The 23,050-nt window shown below is 43.0% G+C and overlaps 1 protein-coding gene across 1 annotated transcript; it reads right to left on the bottom strand.

Annotated features, from left to right (window-relative positions):
• Positions 1–10,443: 10,443 nt before the first annotated feature.
• LOC134409160 (TLR adapter interacting with SLC15A4 on the lysosome-like) lies at positions 10,444–13,489 on the bottom strand. The gene is made up of 2 exons (XM_063141751.1): positions 13,423–13,489; positions 10,444–11,585 (listed from the first exon to the last, which is right to left on the bottom strand). Exon 2 carries the CDS (start codon positions 11,540–11,542, stop codon positions 10,619–10,621), a length of 924 nt encoding a protein of 307 aa, XP_062997821.1. The 5' UTR covers positions 11,543–11,585; positions 13,423–13,489; the 3' UTR covers positions 10,444–10,618.
• Between the last annotated feature and the right edge of the window lie 9,561 nt (positions 13,490–23,050).

Here is a 23,050-nt window from a genome sequence, read left to right as displayed (position 1 = left end):
CCTATTGCCAGCTTTGCCCGGCCCTGCAAGGGACACAACTTGAGTTAAGATTTCTATGAATCCCATTTGCGGATCTAGAGCAGACTGGCTTTTTCCACATTGTGTCAATTCCATGGACCATTTTATTTTATTTTTACTTTTGGAGGGATTTGCACAAATGCGTCCTTGCCTTAGTGCGTATTAGCGCAGCTGTGCATTAGCGCTAAAGAGCATTAGTGCAAATGACATTACCACAAAGATGCCATTTGCACAAGTGGAACAGAATTCTCATACATCCCTAAAAAATACCAGATTCATCTATGAGTAGTATGATTCACCTATGTCAAATAAGCCACGAAACGCAGATGGAACAGAATTAAGGAAATCCATACAGCCTGGCATGAGACAGTAAGCAGAGCTGATAAATCTACTAACCAGGTGTCTTCTTTTACAAAGGACAGCAGTGGAGGCTGGTGGCTCCGATTTCAGTGGGGTGGCAAATCCGCTCCAGGTTCCAGTCAGAACTAGTCAGAACTCTAAAAGAGCTCCTTTAGAGCTCTGACTGGTTTTGAGTAAAACCTGGAATGGTTCCACTGCTCCACTGACATCAGAACCACCAGTGTCCACTGGAGGACAGTCCTCTATTTGAAGGTGTGCCAGAGGACAGGTGTCCTGTATTTGAAATTGTCCTCCATTTGAAGGGGTGTCAGTTCAATTCCAGTTAAAAGATCTTTCTAAAACAAGAACAACATAAGAACAGTTGACCATCAACAGTTTGTACCTGGACGGCAGACTGAACAGCCAGGGACATAGGTCACCTGGTTTATTTATTTATTTATTTATTTATTTATTGCACTTATATACCGCTCCCATAGCCAGGTGGACCAGAAATGGTGGACCAGAGCTTTTTAACTGCCAAAACTCTAACTAACGTTTTTGGGACTCTAAGAGATATAAATGATAAATTATCCCCCATTGCTAAAGGCGTAAAACAACTTGATGAGATACTCCAGCTTCTTAAGGATCTGCGGACCAGAACAGAGCAAGATGTAAATCTAATTCAAGAAACAAATCAAAGAAGCAAAAAATCACAGGCCCACCAGCCTAAGGCCCCACTGACCAGATTGTTTCCTCAGAACCAAAACAACTTGAGCCCAGCAGAAGGCAGAGAAACAACAGAATCAAAAGATCTGAACCCTAGGGGAAATTTAATGCTAGTGCCAAACCAAGTGGCCTTTGAGATTTCCCTACTCCCAAATGGTGTGCCTCCAAGCTGGCAAGGGAAAACCAGGGTGGTGAATAATTTAAACGATATACTATATATATATTAGTGTATGCAAATTGTATGCAAATCGGTGTCCTCATTGTCCGGTTTTTGGGGATATACATTTCCTCTTTTTTGATGATTCATAAGCAGCCACCATAGTTGAGGCAAGGAAGCAATTGCCTAAAAACCGCAACAAAACAGGAACTGGGGAAAAAAGATTGGTACATTTACACGCAGTCCTATGCATGTCTATCCAGAAGTACAATTTGCGATCAGGGTATCTGAAGGACTGTTAATCACTACATGCCTCTGCCTGCTCACGAAGACCTTCCTCAGGTACCCAAATCATGTGTAGTTCAGCTGGTGCTTATAGGGGAAGACGGCATATTTGGGTAGTGGTACACTGATGCTGAAATGCTGTCTCTGGGGAGTCTCGCAAGGCACCTACCATAATGTCATTTCAGCATCAAAGAACTCTTTTATTTTCCTAGGCTTCCCCCCCTCCACAATCCGGCCCATTTTCTCTTGGAAAATTGCTTTGATGCTGTTTTTTATTTGTTTCGTTCCTGGCAAATATTTTTACGCTCCCTTTTAAACTGTGGTGTTTTTAACGTTTTTTCTTTTTTCTTTTACCATAGCTTACATTTTGTAAGCAAAGCTGTAAACTCATTGAAGGGCAGGTATAAACCCCGAAAATAAATAAGTCCCCTTTGTTTATTTGTTGGCTTAATTTGAAAATCCTGTTTTTCCACACACACCCAAAAAATGCTTAAGGCAGCTAACAGGAGTAAAATATATGAAATATAAACTAGCAGGTAAATCATCAATACAATTTCAAGGAAACGTCAATATAATCATCCATAAAATCAGTTGAACAAATTGCAACATTTACAGGAACAAGCTTATGAAGCCAGACGACTTTCTGAATAAAAACATCTTTGCTCGCTGGCAGAAGGTCATTGGAGAAGCCCTGTCCAGAAATGAGCAGCCCTGAGCTAATTTATAATATCTCAGGAACACCTGGAAAAAAAAACCTTCTCTAACAGACAGAATTCAAAACTACAGACTCCTGAACACTTTTCCAAGTCGCCGGTGCCTTTTAGTAGGAGACATTATTACAGGAATTATTGCAGACATTTTTATAAGTAAGTATGCAAAGGCCTATCTGCCGTGTGCAAGGATTTAAACATTTTGTTCTTCAGTGCTAAAATTCGATGCTATTTTAGTAATGGGTTGCCTTGTCTTGATTTATTTTATAGCCCCTTGAAGAAGGCCTTAAAATAAAAATAGCCCAAAAAGCAATGGCCTTTTTTTCTTTTTTTTTTAACAAATAAAATCTTTGTTCCCGCATGTTGAGAAGTTTCTTTTCCCTTCGATGGATCTATTTTGGATGCTCTCCTGCTTTTGCGCCTTTTGTTTCCTTTTCGTTAGGAGTTGGAAAGGAGTTTTTGAGGGCCCGTGGGCCGCCAGACACTTCCAATGGCCCTCCTCCAGTGAACGTACCTCCTCGCTGCCACCAGACGCTCTTGCTTCTCATCTTCTTTCTCTTTATCGCTACCACTTGCTTGCTTGATGGCCAAGAGTCAGTGAGCAAATCTGCAGTGCAGAAAGGGGCAACTAAAATGATGAAAAGGCTGGAGCATCTCCCCTATGAGGGAAGGTTACAACAACTGGGATTGTTTAGCCTGGAAAAAAGAGGCTAAGGGGAGACATGATAGAGGTACAAAATTATGCATGGTGTGGAGGATGTGGATAGGGAGACATTACTTTCTCTCTCTCTCAAAATACTAGAACCCAATGGGGTCAACCGATGAAGCTGATTGGTGGGAGATCCAGGACAAATAAAAGGAAGGACTTCTTCACACAGCGCATAGTTAAATTATGGGACTCACTACTACAAGATGTGCTATCTCCAGTATTCGAGGCAATAAGCCTGTGTACACCAGTTGCTGGGGAGCATGGTTGGGAGGGTGCTGTTGCACCATGTCCTGCTTGTTTATCCCTGGCCGCTGGCTGCTCAGCCACTGTGTGAACAGAGTGCTGGACTAGATGGACCCTTGGTCTGATCCAGCATGCCACTTCTCGTGTTCTTATGTTCCATAGTTAAATGATGGAACTCACTACCACAAGATGTAGTGATGGCCACCAATTGGGTAGCTTTAAAAGGGGGTTGGAGAAATTCCTGGAGGAGAAGGCTATCAATGGCTACTAGCCCTGATGGCTATGTGCTACCTCCAATAGCAGGGGAAGTAAATCAATGTACATCCGTTGCTGACTAGGAGCACCACGGTTTTTTCTGGATTAAGCTTCACTTTGTTCATCTACATCCAGTCCATTACTGATGCCAGACACTGATTCAGAACAATGATTTAGATTGAAAGGGGAGGTGGGAGTTAGGTGTCATCAGCATAGTGGTCACACTGAACCCCCAAATCTTGGATGACCTCAGCCAATGGTATCATGTAGTAGTTAAATAGCACAGGGGACAAGATGGAACCCTGAGGGACGCCAAAGCACAGGGATGGGGGACCACTTTCAACCTGAGGGCTGAATTTAATTTTGGATAAATTCTCAGGGGGTCATTCTTCAGTGGTGGGTGGAGGTAAAGTCAAAAGGGGGTGCTGCCCAAAAGACCCCAAATTCTAGCATCCCCCACCCTCAACTATAGATCTATTTGTCAGATACACCGTTCAAGTGCCAGCTTTTTTGTTAATGTCCAGAAAGCCTTTATCCTAATTAGATAGACCCCAGAGAGAGAAGCATTTGCATTTTAAAGTGCAGAAGAACTCTGTAATGGGTAGCCCTTGGTGACAGAGTATGACATGTCAGACTCAGCGATGGAAAGCAGAAGTCGCCGTTTGTTTCTGTTCCTCTGTCCTTCCAAACGGAAAATTAATGTCACAAGAGCTTAAGTAATCCCATTGTTTCATAAATATCTATGTGAGCATGTTGCAAAGAGGAATCCGAAGGCTTCCGCTGGAATCATTCGGACCTTTTCGCAAGCGCATCTGGCTTTCTCCATGACGAGTTTCCATAACACAAACCAAGCTGAAGCAGGCAATGACTGGTGTTCAAAGTCAGCCTAGGGTCACCGGTGCTGGGATTGAATGGAATGACTCATGACCACTGCCGGCTGAAGGTTTTGAGGGCCCATGAGCAAGACGTCCTCAATGGGGGGCCCTCCTTCAGTGACTCGACTTTCTCACCACCACCGTCACTAGCTGCTCTTGTTCATCCTCCTCTTTCTCATCATGGCTCCCACCTGCTTGCTTGGCAGCCAGAAAGCCAAGGGGCAAGGAGGCTGTGGCATCCCATCCTCCTCCTTCTCACCATCCTCCTCCATCTGCTCACTGAACAAGGGCACAACCCTACGGATGTTTAGAAAGAAAGAATTCCTACAACTCCCAACATTCCCTCGTCTTCATGGCTGGCTGGGAAATGCCGGGCGTTGCAGCACATTTTCTGTCTAAACATCATAGGATTGCATCTTCATTTGGTAAAGCTGCAGAAAGCCCCTCAATGAGTAGGTTGTTGTTTATTGTTTATTTATTTATTGCATTTATTGCGTTTATGTACCGCCCCATAGCCGAAGTTCTCTGTCCGGTTTACAAAAGTTAAAAACTGTAAACATTAAAAACAAATATACGTTTTTTAAAAATAAAAAGCATAAAAAACAACAGTATTAAAATTCATTTCTGTAGTGTCTGCCTTCTGTGAATACATTTATGTTGAGAAAGGTTAGACTTGTGACGGAAGCTTTTTCCACACTCCGTACACAGAAATGGATTTTCACCTCTGTGAATTCTTTGATGAAGTAAGGGTGAATGTACAACTGAAGTTTTTCCCACACTCCACACATTTGTATGGTTTCTCCCCTGTGTGGGTTCTTTGATGTCTACTCAAGGTCCCACTATTATTATTATTATTTATTTATTTATTTATATAGCACCATCAGTGTACATGGTGCTGTACAGAGTAAAACAGTAAATAGCAAGACCCTGCCGCATAGGCTTACAATCTATGGCTGAAGCTTTCCCCACATTCCATACATTTATATGGCTTCTCCCTTGTGTGGGTTCTTTGATGTCTACTCAAGGTCCCACTACGGCTGAAGCTTTCCCCACATTCCATACATTTATATGGCTTCTCTCCTGTGTGGGTTCTTTCATGTGCAAAGAGAGTTCCTCTGTCACAGAAGCTTTTTCCACACTCAAAACATTTATATGTTGTTGTTGTTATTGTTGTTTACATTTCTATACCACCCCATAGCCAAAGCTCTCTGGGCAGCTTTCAAAGATGAAAACATGAAACATTAAATATAGATATACAAAATTTAAAATTTGCAGAATTTTCTGTACCATCTTCCTGACAATCTGAAGAGCACTTAATAGTTTTGACAGCAGTTCTTCTGTGAAATGTCTACATATATGACATGGCCAGACTCCTCTATTCCAGTGAACAAAGAGATATACTGCTTTGGAATGGTTATTCTTGAAGTTGAGACCTACATTCCAAAATCTGCCTAATGTAAAGATGTGGAGTTGAAGGTGTAGAAAGGGAGGCCACAGTATCAGTGTATTATTTTTTTGTAGCCTCATGTGAACCTTCCAGAGAGCTTTGACTATTGGGCAGTATAGAAATGCAATAAATAAATAAATAAATAAATAAATAAATAAATAAATATGTTTGTTTGATTAGTCAGTTAATTTCCTTTTGTTTGACAGGCAGAAGCAGAATTAATAATAATAATAATAATAATAATAATAATAATAATAATAATAATAATAATCCTTCCCATTAAAAGTTCATTTAGTAGAATGTTAGTTTAAGAGAAATGAGGAATGCTATTTTTTTCCCCCAGCTTTGCAGTTGATGCTTGTTCCCTTCACTTACAGCAGCTGGCCTACCAGTTTCTCCTTTCCAGAAAGCTTTCCCCTTTCCCTGTTTCGATATTAACCAGGCATGTGATTTCCTCATTATGGTATCTAGCCAGTGATGGGACATGAGAAAGGGGCTACAGCACATCCATTAGATCTCCTTGCTCATCCTTCATTCACTTAAGAGCACAATCCTTTGCATGTTTAATCAGAAGTGAGCCCTCCGATGTTCTGTGGAGCTGGTTTCCAATGATGTGTGCATAGGATGCAGCTTAAAGTTAAAGCTGCAGGAGCCCTGCCCTCTTTTAAATTCAGTCACTCTAGTATAGCTCCTGCAGCTTTAACTGTTGTGATGAAGAGGGAATTTCACCAGGTTCACCATATATATAAATGACACCGGTTGAAATTTCCTTTTCTATGCAACTGTTAAAGATACAGGAGCCCTGTCCTCCTTTCCATATGGCCACCCTAAATCATCGATAGAAATGTAATAAATCCCCTGTAGTGGGGCAGGTTGTGTGACCAGGTAACCTCTGGGCCTGCTAAGTGCTGAGCAGCAATTTCAAGGCCCCTGTTTGCTCCTCCTCCTTCTCGTTCTTTAATCTTTAAAGGAGTGGAGGCTGATGGCTCCGATGTCAGTGGGGCAGTGAATCCGCTTCGGTTTCAATCAGAACCAGTCACAACTCAAAAGGAGACATCCACGGGGCCTCCAGTGCTGTAAACCAAACTTGGACTGGACAGACCTTTGAATAGAGGTCACCTTCCAATAGAGGGCTGTCCTCTGCAAAGTAGGACACATGACCATCTTAGCTGCAATCCTAAGCACACTTACTAGGAAGCCAGCCCCACTGAACACAATGGGGCTTACGTCTGAGTAAATGTGCATCAAATTGAGCTGTCAGGACCTCCCAACGCTGAGCATGTCAGCACAGAAATGAAATTTGCCCCCCTTAATGCAGTCTCCCCCCAACCTGGAACCCTGCAGATGCTTTGGACTACAACACCCAGCATTCCTCACCATTGGCCATGGTTGCTGGGACTGATGGGAGTTGCAGTCCAAAACATCTGGTTAGGGGGGAAGCTGCTTCACAGACTCTAGGATGAAAAGTCCATCACAATACCTTAACATTACAATCCACTAACCTTGTACTCTGGAGTAATGACAGAGGGCATGTCTACACCTCCCTTTTTACCAGGGATCCTCCTGGGATCCTCCCTGTGCATCCATATGATGCACAGGGGATCCCAGGAGCAGGCAGGGATGATCTCTCCATTTCCCTGGGATTTCTGGGACCAGTTTTTTTCCATTTTTTCTCCACGATCCCAGGATGATCCTGAGGCCCACGGGTAGTGTGAGTGCCCATCCCGGCTTCTTCCCTCTCCCCACAAGTAGGCAGAGGGAAGGAACTGGGCCGGGGGGAATCCAGGGACATTGAGGAGGGACATTGAGGGTGGGGTGGGGTGGGGTCGGGGCTTTTTTATTCTTTATGTACTTTTTCACTCGAGTGCAAGTGAATTTTTTTAAAAATGGCGGGTACAACAGGCGTGACATCCCTGTTCCCTTCCAGGATGTTGAGCTTCCATATACACACCCAGGGACAATCCTGGAAGCAGGTAAGTCCAGGATCATCCCCCCTCCCTCCCTCCCTCCCTCTACACCCTATGGTGCAAACATGCCCACAGATTCCCACTGAACTCCTGGAGGTTACTCTAGAGTAGTCGATGCACTTAAGTCCATGGAGATACAGGAGCCCTGGACTTCGATGATGGATGGCCTGGGTTCAGCTTATCATGACTGAGAGGCTAAACGACATGTCCCATCATTCACGTTTTGTTTTTGAAACTCACTTCAACTAGATGTTTTAATTTGAAGAGCATGCAGCCCAGTTCAGAAGATGCTCCCAATCCAAACCAGCCCCCCAAAGTAAATTCCTACACATGCACGCACGCACACACACACACCTGGTATTTGCATTCAGATCTGTGAAAGTCTCACAGCCCCCAAAAGAGCAGGTATCATAGAATCATAGAATAGTAGAGTTGGAAGGGGCCTATAAGGCCACTGAGTCCAACCCCCAGCTCAATGCAGGTATTAACACTCCTCTGTCTGAGCATCAGAGGCCAAATTTGCTGAGTACCCTACCACAAGCGTGATTCATCTCTGACCTGGGCTTCCTTCTGTCCACCCATCACCTTGTGCTGCTCAACCTTCCTTGCCTCAATCTTCGGACCTTGTTCCCTGGCAGAAGCCAGGACTGACAAAGGGATGGCCGACAGAGGGCACGAGGTGAATCCCAACCTCTACACCTGTTCTGGATAGGTAAGGGAATTTGGAATCAAGTCCCAGCTAGGCTTAATTCTGGTTGATTTCAGTTTTGCACCCATGCACACCTGTATAGAATTCACAAGGGATGCAGCGGTGTTGTGCCTTCTTGCATTTTTCAGCAGCCCTTAGAGGTTTGTGGCGGACCGCTTGCTGTTAGCAGTACTGAGTTCACTCAGCTTTCCAGTACTTTTCCAGCCTTTGAATTCAGTTAGTATTACGGCTGGCTCAAAATGGCAATAGACATTTCACTCCCATCAAAATGTGTTTTTTCCTGTTTGACAGTTTCCTCCCAACCCAGCAAAATGGCAAATGAAGTTTTTCAAAACGCCAAAGATGCTTTATTTGAAAGCAGACCCAAAGGTTTCAACAGTGTTCCATGCTGTATTTTGAAGGGGTGGGGCCTATAGTTGATTTACAACTAGCCGCCTTGAGGCCCAGTATTGGGCAAAAGGTGGGATAAAAATAATAATAATAACAACAACAACAACAACAACAACATTGCAATCCAATGCATACCTAATCAGAAGTAAACCCCATCAAGTTCAATGGGATTTACTCCCAAGCGAACTGAATCAGTGAAACAGTAGAAGAAAACTGAGGGTTGGGACATTTCACAAATCCATTTCTTTTCAAATTACTGGATGAACTTCACGTCGTTTTGGTCAAATCACTGTTAATAAATAAACACGCTGCTTTCATCTCATGGATAGAAGGGAAACTAGGTTCAAAGGACAAGCAGAGATCAGTGTTTTGCTGTGTTATATTACACCAGTTTTGCCCTGGATTTTCCAAACAGTTCGTAAAGGCAAATCATTCCTAGTTCAACACTGGAGTGTGTCAGGTTGTCCTGCTTCTCCCAGAACACAAGAAATTGCTTTGTCTTAGATTAGGTGCTTGGCTTCCAAAAGACCAAATTCTATTTGCAGATGGGCTCTCCTTGCTAAAAGAAATGCATAAGAACCACCCGTTTAGAGGTTGATTAAGATGTGAGAGTGGGGTTTTTCCATAGCCAACTGCTTATGCATGCCACTTTCTTTCTACAAAAGTTCACAGAGAATAAGGAACATGTGCAAAGCCTTTGCACAGAGACATACACCATGCCTGCTATTGGAAAGAATCCAGAAAATAGGTATTTTGATTCAAGAGTGTTTGGCTAATAGGAGTTTTTCTGGTGTAATAGATCACATTTGCAAGAGTATTACAAATGCAGTGTTGCAAACACAAATTGAAGCCCTGGAGGGGTGGAAATAGATGAAGTCAACAGGAAGCTTTGCATCATCCAGCTGGTGAGATTTAGTTCTGCAAACATCTATACCCAGATGTAGCTTTATTTGAATGTCTTCCTATGGATAAACCTCTTAGTCTAAGGCCTTAGCTAGGCCTAAGGTTTATCCCGGGGTCTTCCCTGCCTGCTCCCGGGATCCCCTGTGTGTCATTTACATGAACAAGGATGATCCCGAGATAAACCTTAGGTCTAGCTAAGGCCTACGTGTAATTCCTTTAACCAAAATGAACATATATTCTTCCTATTTATCCCTAATTCCGTCTCTTCCCCTTTCCTTTGTTTTCTTCCTTTCTCCTTCCTTTGTTGTGTTGAATTTTAGATTGTAAGTACCTTGGGGGCAGGTCCCTGTCTCCTTGTGTTTGGGAAATTGCCATGCATTTTGCTATAGTAGTAATAAAAGTGAGGATAAGAAACAACACACGTAACCAAACAGGGGATGTTAGAAGCTGCATTCAAACACTTCGCGCTATTTCACCCCATTTGCTTTGATAAGATATTTAAACAGGAAAACAATAAATGATATACGTTAGATGTTTAATATGATTGAAACTTTGTAGCAACCTGTAATCAACCATCAACAATAATTGCTCGAAAAACACTAATAGTGTCTAATTTTTGCATTTATCACAAAGTAATCTTGTAAATTATTATTATTATTATTACTATTATTATTATTTATATAGCACCATCAGTGTTATATAAAGCCAGGGTATGACGTTTGGATGTTCATAACCAAACATCAGAAAGTCATTCATGTTGGTCTGCCATTGGCTTTGATCCAAGAGTCCTGGAGGTACCTTAAAGGTGAATGCATCTATGCATTAATTAACCAATCATCTTTTCTTTAAGCCAAACCGTCTTTTTAAAGGAGCAATTTATTTCCGTCACGATGCGTACCACACTCCTGAGGGTTGCCTTCTGCCATGCGGCGTTGAGATTTGTAAATTCGGAGTACTAAATTCACTGCTGTTTCCATTGCTGGTGTTTTGCAAACCAAACAGAGCTAAGGAATGTAAGAGAGTTTGCGTGGCTTTTGATGCGTCGATGTGGCGGTCGTGGGACAGCTGGCGGTGCACCTCGCCGATGTTGTTCATCAGCAAATTCGACATCAGGAGGTGGTTGATGGAACTGCACTGGGTCAGCTTCTCTTCCAAAAACTGATTATACAGTTCCTGAACCTTCTTCTCCATGTAGTTGTTGATCATGGAGTTGGAAAGGGGCTCTTTGTGGAGCGTCATGCTTCTCTCCCCGGCTTCTTCTCCATGTGAGAATTTGGTGTCCTTGGAATTCTGCTGAGGTTCACTTATAGGAGAATGCCCTAATCGGATATCTTTTGACAACAAAACAGGGCCGGCGGATCGTTCATCGTAGGTCTGGTCCATGATGCAACCGGAATCACATGTATGGTCAGCTATGTGGTCTCCCCCAATATGGAGATCAGGATAGTTCTGATAAAGGCTTTGGCACGACCAAGATCTGTACAAATCCAGCTCTTCTTCACAGTATTGCTCTCTTCTCGGTATACGCACAGGTGCCGATGGAGGGATGTCGTTGCCTTCTTTCATGGGTGGCTTTGGTACGGAATTTCGCTGGTGAGCTTCTCGGTCCATTCCCATGTCATAGCATGTTGCTACCATATTCACAGCAGCCTGCTTCTTGGATTCTGGGTGGAAGCCTTGATGTTCATCTGTGTCTATCAAGTGATCTTCCCAGGAGTCTCCACCAACTGGTTTTAGGCCTTGGCAGAGGTGGAGCTCATACTCTTCATCTCTGTAGGCAAGCTGGGCTAGGAAGCTTTCCGCCAGCATCTTGGCTTGAAACAAAGACTGTCTGTCAGAATATGGAATATTTCTGTAAATAATAATAATACAGAGAAGTCATTTGGGGAAGGAAAGGCAAACCATGAGAAGAGAAAACATTATTTCCAACTCTTCACCAAGAACTACATGATCTCCTACATTACCTTGCCAGCAAAATACACCTATACCCTTTGAGGGGATTGAAACTACCTTTCTTCTTCTTTAATCTTCCCCCATGCCAGGTAACACTTATAATCCCTTTCTGTTGAAAAGGCCATTCTGTCTAAGTCTTTCTGCCCAGGAGAATATGAAAATGCACACCAGAATGACAATCTTCCAAACATCCCAGTTGAATAGGGTGATCATATGAAAAGGAGGACAGGGCTCCCGTATCTTTAACAGCGTGACCAGATTTAAAAGAGGGCAGGGCACCTGCAGCTTTAACTGTTGTGATGAAGAGGAAATTTCACCAGGTTCCCCATATATACAAATGACACCTGCTGAAATTCCCTTTTCAATACAACTGTTAATGGTACAGGAGCCCTGTCCTCCTTTTCATAGGGTCATCTTCAGATGAAGCAGCAGTAAACTGCTTACCACCACAGTCACTTAATACACAACTACTGTTGGTCAAGTTAAGTAGAAGCCTTAATGATGTGAAGCAACCCAGTAGAAAACTACCAGTGTGAGTACCACTGATCTGTATTTAGTATGACATGTAGTATGTGATAGACCATAAAGAGGGTGACTCAGTGGCTTTGGTAAATAAAGGCATTGGTGCCTTTCATCAAAACATACGTTCAGGGAGAGAAAGCAATCTGTCGTTCAGCCTTCCCCAGCCTGTGTCTTTCATAATAATAATAATAATAATAATAATAATAATAATAATAATAATAATAATAATAATAATAATTTTATTTGTTACCCGCCTCTCCCTCTGGATCAAGGTGGGGTACAACACAAATGCAACATCATATAACTAATTAAAACATTTAAAACTAATACATTTTTAAAAGGCATCTTAATAATGTTTTGGACTACAACTCCCAATGGTCACAGTAGCTCTGAATCATAGGAGTTGCAGTCCAACACATCTGGAGGATATCAGGTTGGGATAGCAGCTGTAGTTGGCCAGTTCATTTTAAAAATTCTTCGTGTATTTATGCAGCGTATAGCAAACACATCTGCCCACTTGTTCATTCCTTTAACAACCTTGCAAGGCAGGGCACCATTTCTCTCATTTAAAATAAATAAAGAAATAAATCAGCCGGGGTAATTGAGGGTGAGGCTGTATGTCTTGGCCAAAATACCCAATGGATTATTGGATCCGTGATAGGCCTTGAACTCAGGATATTTACAGTTCTGTCCTGGGCACGGTTACTTAGAAGTAAGTCCTACCGAATTTAGTGGTGTTTACTCCAAGTGCAAGTCCATGTCAAGTTTATTGTATTTAGCAACCAGCCATTATACAGCTTCACATAGTACAAATGAGCCTAGAAACTCCAGCCTGCCATCCTGTGCATGTTTACTCAGAAATATGTCCCACTTGGTTCAGTGAGGCTTACTCTCAGGTAAATGTGCACGGATTGCAACCTTAAAGCACAATCCTATGCATGTTCAGACAGTAAAAAAGGTCATACAATGCCCAGCAGTGCCCAGCAACTAGTAGTTGTAGGGTTTTTTCCCTATCTTAATCCTGCATGGGATTGTGCCCTTAATGTATTTATAAGGCTGCAATCCTAAACACGCTCACTAGGGAGTAAGACCCATTCAGATGCAGCTTACATCTGAATAAACATGCATAAGGTTTGGAGGGGCTGGAAGTACAGTAAAAGTTACTTTCAAGTTTGATTTTTTTTAATGAAAGGTGAGGAAAGTCCGTGACGTACCTTAGCAAGTAGGTCAGAATTACATGCTCTGCAAGTCCAGTTATGAGAACAGCAGCAAAACAGAAGCCGGGGAGTCCTCAGCCGCTACCTTCCGAGTGTGCAAACTGCTCAACCAGCCACCTTGTACTCTTTGTTTTAATACGTTCATTACATAAGTCAGCCCCTCACTGGGGGGGGGGGGGGAAATGTGGTCCGCCCTCCAGTAACAGCAAATCCAAAAGAGGATGTGACTTCAATATGTATGTTGTGCAATGAGGCGAACGCATCTTCAAAGTGTCTGATGCTGTTCGGGGAGTAGCACTGGAAAAGGGAAGAGCTCTTCAACAACGAAAGTGAAGTTGAGTGCATTTTGAGGGGGACAGGCTTTAAGATGGCCCTGCTCCACAGAAGGCCGGGCATTTAGGCCAAACCAGCAGTGCTGAGTGCTGGGGGGGTGTGTGTGTGGAGGTGTTGGGAGATGGCAGTTGGAGGCAGGGTGGCATGCAAACCTTTCCATCGACTAAAAAGGTGGCCCGAATTCAGGCATGCAGGATCAGGCCCAGGGTCCCAATCCAGCCCTTCTGGAGTCCCAGGGGCTCATCAAACGAGGATTTTATCGCACGCTTGTTACTCTGCTCGTTTTTTCCGTCACAAAAAAAGACCAGGAAAATCTGACTATTTTTTAAAAAACGAAACCTGCCGCCATTTCCTGCTGCATGCGGGAAAAGCAGCGCAATAAAAGCACCCACCGAATGGACTACATGGTCATTGCTGCCTCCTCTTTCTTCCCCCGCCCCCCATGTAAAGAAATTGCTGCTATTGTGGGACAGCAGCAGGATGGTAGGGAACCATGAAAATCCCACCCACCCCAGTCCTCTCGGGTTTCCCAAATGATTCCATCCACTTCTCCTGGCCCCTCCCTCTTCCTCCCAAACACCAATTATTTGTTAATTTCTAGAGCTGGGTTTAGATGGCCTCTCAAAATTCTCCACCTTATTTGCGAGCAGAGAAATTTCACCTTCATGGGGGAAGGAGAAATTCTCAACAGTTTCTCACAGGTAAGGCACACCGTTGGTAGGAGTTGCAGCACAGGTTTCCTCGTTTTTTTCATAATTTTTTTGGTTTCCTGTGTTGTCACTTGCAGGTGGCACCAGCATTAACTGTGCTGGCCGGCAAACCCCCATTTTGCACAAGGCAAGTGTGAAGTGGGCAGTGGGCAGCTCAGCTCCAGGGAAGAGGCGGAACTAGTGCTGAGCCAAAATCTCTCCTCCGATTTCCTAAAGGTTTTCTTCCCCCATGAAAGTTTTCTTCTTCTATTCTCAGGGTGTTTTATCATTTATTTTTGAGCTTACCTAATCACAAGGTGCCCCAGGGTGTTGTGTCTCTCCATTGCTCTGCAGCCTCCCAGACTGCCTACGCCTCCTGATCTGAAAAGGGAGGCCCTATGGCAGGAATTACCCCCATGCTGCCTTCCCCTGGGCTTTAATTGACGTGTGGGAAGCTAAGGAGGCTACAGGCTCCCGGAGAGATAGCTGTACAATGAAAAACAGGACACTTGTAGTTTTCACCTTCATGGGGGAAGGAGAAATTCTCAACATGTAGTTTTTCCTGGGCCCCCTCTTAAGTAAGTTAAGCAGAAGAAATTCTCCCCATAAGGATTTCTATCACTCAAAATTCCCAGCTGAATGTCTTTTTAAAAGCAATTTCTTTTCTATCAAATTGAATGATAATGGTGGTGGGGTGGGGATTTTTTGCATTACCAATGAGTCTGTGGGCATTTGAGATTTTCGACCCCCCCTCTGCAAGGCACAAGTCTGTCTATAGGGCCACGTCAGTGGCATAAAAGATTTTCATGCAGAATCCAACAGCAGCCTAGTTTCCTTCACACACGTCTTAACGATAAAATCCACAACTGTTTTCCAGGTGCACCTAGCTTCCGTAATCATAGAATCATAGAATAGCAGAGTTGGAAGGGGCCTACAAGGCCATTGAGTCCAACCCCCTGCTCAATGCAGGAATCCACCCTAAAGCATCCCTGACAGATGGTAGTCCAGCTGCCTCTTGAATGCCCCTAGTGTGGGAGAGCCCACAACCTCCCTAGGTAACTGGTTCCATTGTCATGCTGCTCTAACAGTCAGGAAGTTTTTCCTGATGTCCGGCTTGAATCTGGCTTCCTTTAACTTGAGTCCATTATTCCGTGTCCTGCACTCTGGGAGGATCGAGAAGAGATCGATCCTGGCCCTCCTCTGTGTGACAACCTTCAAATATTTGAAGAGTGCTCTCATGTCTCCCCTCAATCTTCTCTTCTCCAGGCTAAACATGCCCAGTTCTTTCAGTCTCTCTTCATAGGGCTTTGTTTCCAGACCCCTGATCATCCTGGTTGCCCTCCTCTGAACCCGCTCCAGCTTGTCTTACCATGTCCTCTCTTAGAGGAAAAGCGTTGCACCTGAACTGGCCTCTACTCTTTACAATTGCTTCTCAAAACACAACCCTTCTTCAGCTTGACTTTTGAAATGCAGTTCAAAGGCCAGGATGCAGCACTGAACGTAAGTGCACTTTTTAAACAACAACTGCTTCTGAATGGAACCCAATCCAGACCAGGACTGTGGTATACAAGTGAGAGGGGGGTAACTGTGGCGTTACTCATATTTCAGTTCCCTTAGGTATGTCTGCATGAGTATGTTTAGAGGGTGCGGAATGTTGGACTGAGTGGGTGTGGCTGGTGATGCTGTAGAAAGGGGGAGGAGTCTATGGGGGAGCTGAGGGGTTTGGTTGGTGGTTGGGTCTGGAGGGTAGATGTGTTTAGCAGAGTGATTTTTCGTCAGGAGTTGTGTGAGGCATGAGTGAAAATAAGATCACAGGGACTAAGGATTGTTATTATTAGATTGGTTACTACCAGAATTATTAAGAATAAGCAGGACTGGAATATAATGCAAAGGAACTAAGAACTGTAAATTGCAATAAACATTTTCTTTATTTTGCAGCCATAAAGCCACGTGTCAGTTTGGCTGTGTCTCCTGCTCTATTAGTTCATAAATAAACACATTACATTAAACCTTCAGCCTGCTATATTCACAGAAAAGCCTTTTCCAAAGCTTCTTACCTTTCACCTCAGCTATAAGGGAAAGGTTATGGGTTTCTTTTACCCCTTCCTCAGGTATTTAAGTGGTGGTGCTTAGCCTGGGGGAAGTGTGCGCGTCAAAGCCTGGTGAGTGAGGTGGTGGCATCGAAGTAACCCTTCCCTGCCAGGGTCCCCACAAGCCTCCCACCACCAGCACAGGTGCCATTTGCCTCAGAAGAGAGATCCCAAAGTAGAGCTATTCTTGCTAGAAAAGCGATTCACCACCACCGCCATCATGGGCATAAACTCAACGACTTGTGCATCTTTATTGGTTGACTCAGCAACTTCCTCCTTCGTCCAAGGTCAATGATTTCAAATGCATCCTCTTTTACGCCTCAGTCACTACACTTTCAGTTTCCAGAGTAGGATCCATTTTTAGTCTGTGGCAGCAAAAACAACCAAAAGTCTTACAGCACTTTAACATCTATCAAACTGATTATCGGATACACTTTTGTGGACTGGAGTCCTCTTCATCAAATGCAGGAAGTGGTATCCTAAGCGTCATACACACACGTGCACAAACACACACGGTTTAGATACACCCCCTAAATTAGTTGTTGGGATGGTCCTGATCCCTCCTTCTTCTGTGTGGATGGTGCTGCTCTAGCTATTTACTTATTTACCTTCTTCTTCTTTTAATTATATGCTGGCTTTAATGGTAAAGAGCATTTCAAGGAAGCTTCCAAAGTAAAAATGCAAATAACAGAAACTTAAGACATTAATGACAACAGTAATAGTAACAAAGTGCTTTCAGCAAGATAATGATTGTCCCATGGAGAACGTATGTAGGGTGCTTGCACTGTAGTCCTACCAGGGCCGGCCCTCCCATGAAGCAGGGAGAAGTGACCTGCAGCACCATGGGTATGTGTGTGTTGGTATTGAATGGTACAAAAAGATTTTATGATGGGTTGACTTAGGCCCCGTTCAGAAGACACCTTATGCCATGGCTTTAACCCCGGAGGTTAAGCCAGAAAGCCAGGCCGTGTTCAGAAGACACCTTAAACCATGGCTTTAACCATGGTGAATAAAGCAAAAAGGCCTTATTCACCATGGTTAAAGCCATGGTTAAAGGTGTCTTCTGAACGCAGCCTGGCTTTCTGGCTTAACCTCCGGGGTTAAAGATGTGGTTTAAGGTGTCTTCTGAATGGACCCTTAGTGTCTTTGTGTGTGGTGCTATTTCGACTAGCTTCAGGCAGCTGTCTACTATATGATTAGGATGGCCACCTTGGATGAGGGCAAAGGTGTTGCTCGTGCGCCTGGTACTGCCGACTGACTTAGGAACCACATCATTCTGAGAGGAGCTAGAAAAGGAGGAAACTGGCTCATGTGAAAATCTAAATCAAGATGACTGGTTTGTAGCTATTTTAAACACTTGTTGGTATCAATGTGACTTGCCCCCAGGTAGGTGGGAAGAAGATTGCGGTCTAAATCCTGTGGTCGCCCCTGGTTCCTTCTAACCAAGGCTTATTTTGGAAGACAAAATACGGAGGAGACCACACAGGCATATGAAAAGAAATACAAGAAGCTTAAAGTGAAGATGGAAACTGAAGGGAAGTCCAAGGAAATACAAAAAAGAGTAGCCATTTTCAGAGGGATAGCCCTGTTAGTCTGTTGCCACCAAAAAAAACAGCAAAGAGTTTCTCTTAGAGGTGTGTGGAGCATAATGGCATGTCAATTACATTTTGATCTCATGAGAAATTGACATTATAGGGCAATCCATATCTAAACATGGGTAAGGAAATGTTTTTGTGGTGGGCAGGGACAGATAAGGCGATCTTTACTTTGGATCAACTGAAGGGTACTGATGATGAGATCCTGTTGTTTTCTATCCTGTGTTCCAAATACAATTTGCCAGCCATGGCTGAATGGCAATACTTGCAATTGCAGCATTTGCTAACATCTAGGTTTGCCCCTACTGCTTTTTGATTTTCATCATTTTCATTTTTTCCAACAACATCTAAACAAACATCACACATCACACAAACATAATACATACCAACAAAAATGCAAATAACAACTACAATTACACTAAAAAAACATTTAGGGGTGAGGTTAGAATATATATATATATATATATATATATATATATATATATATATATCCCTCTTCATGCCAGAAATGCCCCTTAATTTCTCAATTACCCTTCCACCTAATTTACATACATTAGATTCATAAAATTGTTCCCTTTCCCCCTGATTTAAAATCCACAAACAAATACTTCATTTTTCTCTGTCTCTTTCAAATATTCTATCAAAGGCTTCCATTCCAACATAGATGTGACTGTTGACCTTTCTCTCATTATCTAAGTTTTGCCATCTCTGCCAGTTCCAACATCTTCAACATCTATTCCTCCACTATTGGTACAGCTGGGTCTTTCCAGTTCTGTATAAAAAGCAATCTTGCTGCCGTCACCATATACAAAAACAATTTTTTCCCTTCTCTTTTGTTTGTTTGTCCATTAGTCCAAGTAAGAATGCTTCCAGTTTCATTTCTATATTTGTCTTCAATATTTTTTGAATTAAAGAATGTATCTGAATCCAAAATGCCTTGGCTTTTTTTTGGCCCCTACTGCTTTTATAGCATCAGAGTCCTTGTCATTATTTGGACTTATTGAGACTGGTCAGGCAAAGCAACCAATGATCCATGTCTATAAATATTTGTTTTTAGTAAATAAATAGATATGAAGGAATAGGGAACTGGGTTGTCCCATTTTGCCTAATCAGTGGATCAACACTTTCGTATCTATACAGCTATGGCTCTAAGGCTGCATATTATTCATCAAAAGAAAAAGTTTTGTTTCTACTGGATATCTCAGCATTTCTTTAATAAGGGATTGTATGTCTGTGATATGCAGTGAATGACTCGTTTAAACCTATGTTTTGGCAATGGCCAGTAGTTGGGGGTTTTTTTTGGCGGGGAGGAGTATATTATACAGAAACATTTTGTACTGGAACAGTCTTTAATCTTTGCCGACGTACATGCTATTTTAAATTATTTATCTGTTTCATGGAATTTAATGAAGGCTCTGGAAATGGTTTCTCTGCAACCTTTTGGCAGCTAAAAGACTGATATTACTACATGGGAATAATAAATGCTCATCTCCTATAACACAATGGATTGAAGACTGTACAATGCTTTTAATTTTTGAATGGATGGCATATAGATGCCCCTTTTGAAAGGATATTTATTTAGATATCTGATCCGCTTTTGTTAAAGCTTGTGTATAATTGTTAGAAAATTGTATTTTCATCTACATGCATTTCATATGTATTTATACAAATCAATATATTTTTAAAAAAACATGGGGAAAAACTGATTAGTCCCAGCCAATAAGGGATCATGAAGTGAACATGATGGTGCTTGTAAAACATGTTTCACAAAATGAGCAAAAATGCTTGTGAAATATGTCTTTGACCTGTATTTTGGCATGCCAAAACTGCTAAAACATTACATACTTCATCTGGCTGTTCTACATTCCTGTTTAAATCAGTAAAAGATAACACATTGCTTACTCACAGCTTCTATCTTCCATCAGCTCTTGTAGCCAAAAGGGTAATTTTGGGAGATCCAGGACAAATAAAAGGAAGTACTTCTTCACACAGTGCATAGTTAAATTATGAAACTCACTACCACAAGATGTAGTGATGGCCACCAATTTGGATGGCTTTAAAAGGGGGTTGGATAAATTCAGGAGGCGAAGGCTATCAATGGCTACTAGCCCTGATCGTTGTGTGCCAACTCCAGTATTCAAGGCAGTAAGCCTGTGTACACCAGTTGCTGGGGAACATGGGTGGGAGGGTGCTGTTGCACCATGTCCTGCTTGACCCTTAGTCTGATCCAGCATCAAGACACTTCTTAAGTTCTTATAGTATTTTTTATACTGCCTTTCTGTCAAACTCTGCAAGTCAGAAACAAGAAATACATCATCATCATCATCAAAAAACCACCTTTAAAATCATAATTAAAAGCATTAAAAGCAATAGCACTACTCTACATCTTCTAAGTAAACAAAACAGATGAATATGATTACATTCACCCCACTGCTCTGAGCAGTGAGAAGCGTAGTGCTTAAGCCAGGGTTGTTTTCCTTTGGAAGGAGGTCACTGGAGGTTTATGGCATTTTGTAGTATTTACATGTATTTACAAATAAATAGATAGGTTGATCATGGGTGGAGGTCCTGTTCAAGCCCTCCAAGAGACTGAGAAATCTGCTTGAAGTTCCAGAGACAGCCTCCCCCGCAAATACTTCCAGGGTTGTAGTCAGGATATGCCTTCTACAGGAGAAAGAGATCTTCTGTGAGAGCAAGGACTGCATTCATGGAAGGTCCCCCCACCTGATTTTGGGGGATCCCCTGCTCCAGCCACACCACAGCGCATGCCATTCAACAGGGTCTCCTGACTTTCTCTGTATGCTACTCCTCTAAAAACATCTCAAATCATCAGCCAATTGTAGAGGGGTCTTTTCTATTTTCCATCCACCAACAGCTCTTGTGGCCAAAAGATGAAAAAAGTATTATTGTTGTTGTTGTTGTTGTTGTTGTTGTTGTTGTTGTTATTATTATTATTATAGCATTGTCAGGGGGCTGGAGGGGTTGCCATGGGAAGGAGGGAGAAGAGCAGCCCACATCTGCCAGCACCATTGATCCACCATAAACCTGGATCCAACTCACAGAGTTGGATCCCTGTTTACCTGTGTCTTTTGGTTTCCCATTTCTAGCTTGTCTCTCCCTCAGGAGTGGGGCTGGGGCGGAGGGCGGGGACACAAATACAGATGTCCTCTCTTCTCCGACCATCCACTAGCTTTCTTGGGCTGTTTACCTGTAGTTGCCCTCAGAAAAGATATCCCTGGCAACTGTGCCATAGAATCATAGAATAGTAGAATTGGAAGGGGCCTATAAGGCCGTTGAGTCCAACCCCCTGCTCAATGCAGGAATCCACCCTAAAGCATCCCTGACAGATGCTTGTCCAGCTGCCTCTTGAAGGCCTCTATTGTGGGAGAGCCCACAACCTCCCTAGGTCATTGGTACCATTGTCATACTGCTCTAACAGTCAGGAAGTTTTTCCTGACTGTCCAGCCGGAATCTGGCTTCCTGTAACTTGAGCCCATTATTCCGTGTCCTGCACTCTGGGAGGATCCTGGCCCTCCTCTGTGTGACAACCTTTCAAGTATTTGAAGTGAAAGCGGCAAAAATTAGGAAAGACTTAGTGTCACCTGATGATAACTAAGATTACTGGTAAAAATCCCAGCACTATATTTATTTATTTATTTATTTAATTACATTTATATACCGCCCCACAGCCGAAGCTCTCTGGGCGGTTTACAACATTTAAAAATAGTAAACATTAAAAGTATACAATTTAAAACCACACACACACACACACACACATAAAAACAGTATAAAAACAACAGTATCCATTTAAAAACAATTGTGGGGTCCATTAAAAACAAACTTAACGTTGTTAAATGCTGTTAAAATGCTGTTAAAAATGCCTGGGAGAAGAGAAAAGTCTTGACCTGGCGCCGAAAAGATAACAATGTTGGCGCCAGGCGAGCCTCATCGGGGAGATCATTCCACAGTCGGGGGGCCACCACTGAAAAGGCCCTCTCCCTTGTTGCCATCCTCCGAGCTTCCCTTGGAGTAGGCACTCGGAGGAGGACCTTAGATGTTGAGCGCAGTGTACGGGTAGGTTCATGTCGGGAGAGGCGTTCCATCAGGTATTGTGGTCCCAAGCCATGTAGGGCTTTATAGGTTAAGACCAGCACCTTGAATTGGGCTCGGAAACATATAGGCAGCCAATGCAAGCGGGCCAGAATCGGTGTTACATGCTCAAACCTCCCTGTTCCAGCTATCAATCTGGCCGCCGCATTTTGCACAAGCTGCAGCTTCCGGACCGTCTTCAAAGGCAGCCCCATGTAGAGGGCATTGCAGTAATCTAATTTGGAAGTTACCAGAGTATGGACAACTGAAGCTAGGTTATCCCTGTCCAGATAGGGGCGTAGCTGGGCCACCAACCGAAGTTGGTAGAAAGCACTCCATGTAAAACATCATATATATGATGTTTTATATGTAAAAGTTCAATATTTGAAGTTTAATACAATGCTGTAATGTAACGTAATGTTTTTATATCATGACTCTTGTATCTGGCTAAAACCCATGCTGGGTTGCCTTAATAAAATTTGATTTGAAGAGTGTTATCATGTCTCCCCTCAATCTTTTCTTCTCCAGGCTAAACAAGCCCAGTTCTTTCAGTCTCCAGGGAGTCTCAAGCAGTCCTTCTGAGCTCCCTTCATCCAGTACTGTCAAAAAAAGAAGGGCCCAATTTTACAACAATATCTTCTCCTGCAGCTTCTGAATTCAAGGGGGTTACAGGGTCCACTAAAGCAGCACATGTGCCTTCCTACAGTTTTGCTGTGTAGTCCTGACTCCATGCCTCAAGGCAATGCCACCTGTGGTGTTAGAGTTTGGCCACCATCTTCCAGACTGAGGCCCAGTTCAGGTGATCAGCAAACTGCAGTTGCTATGCTGG

This window comes from Elgaria multicarinata, chromosome 15, assembly GCF_023053635.1.
Source record: "Elgaria multicarinata webbii isolate HBS135686 ecotype San Diego chromosome 15, rElgMul1.1.pri, whole genome shotgun sequence".
Lineage (NCBI taxonomy): Eukaryota > Metazoa > Chordata > Lepidosauria > Squamata > Anguidae > Elgaria > Elgaria multicarinata.
This window is presented reverse-complemented; position numbering and strand designations above follow the sequence as displayed.

Bases quoted from the DNA above. Each gene is read 5' to 3' on its own strand.
- LOC134409160 (XM_063141751.1), bottom strand. From the start codon at position 11,542: ATGCTGGCGGAAAGCTTCCTAGCCCAGCTTGCCTACAGAGATGAAGAG.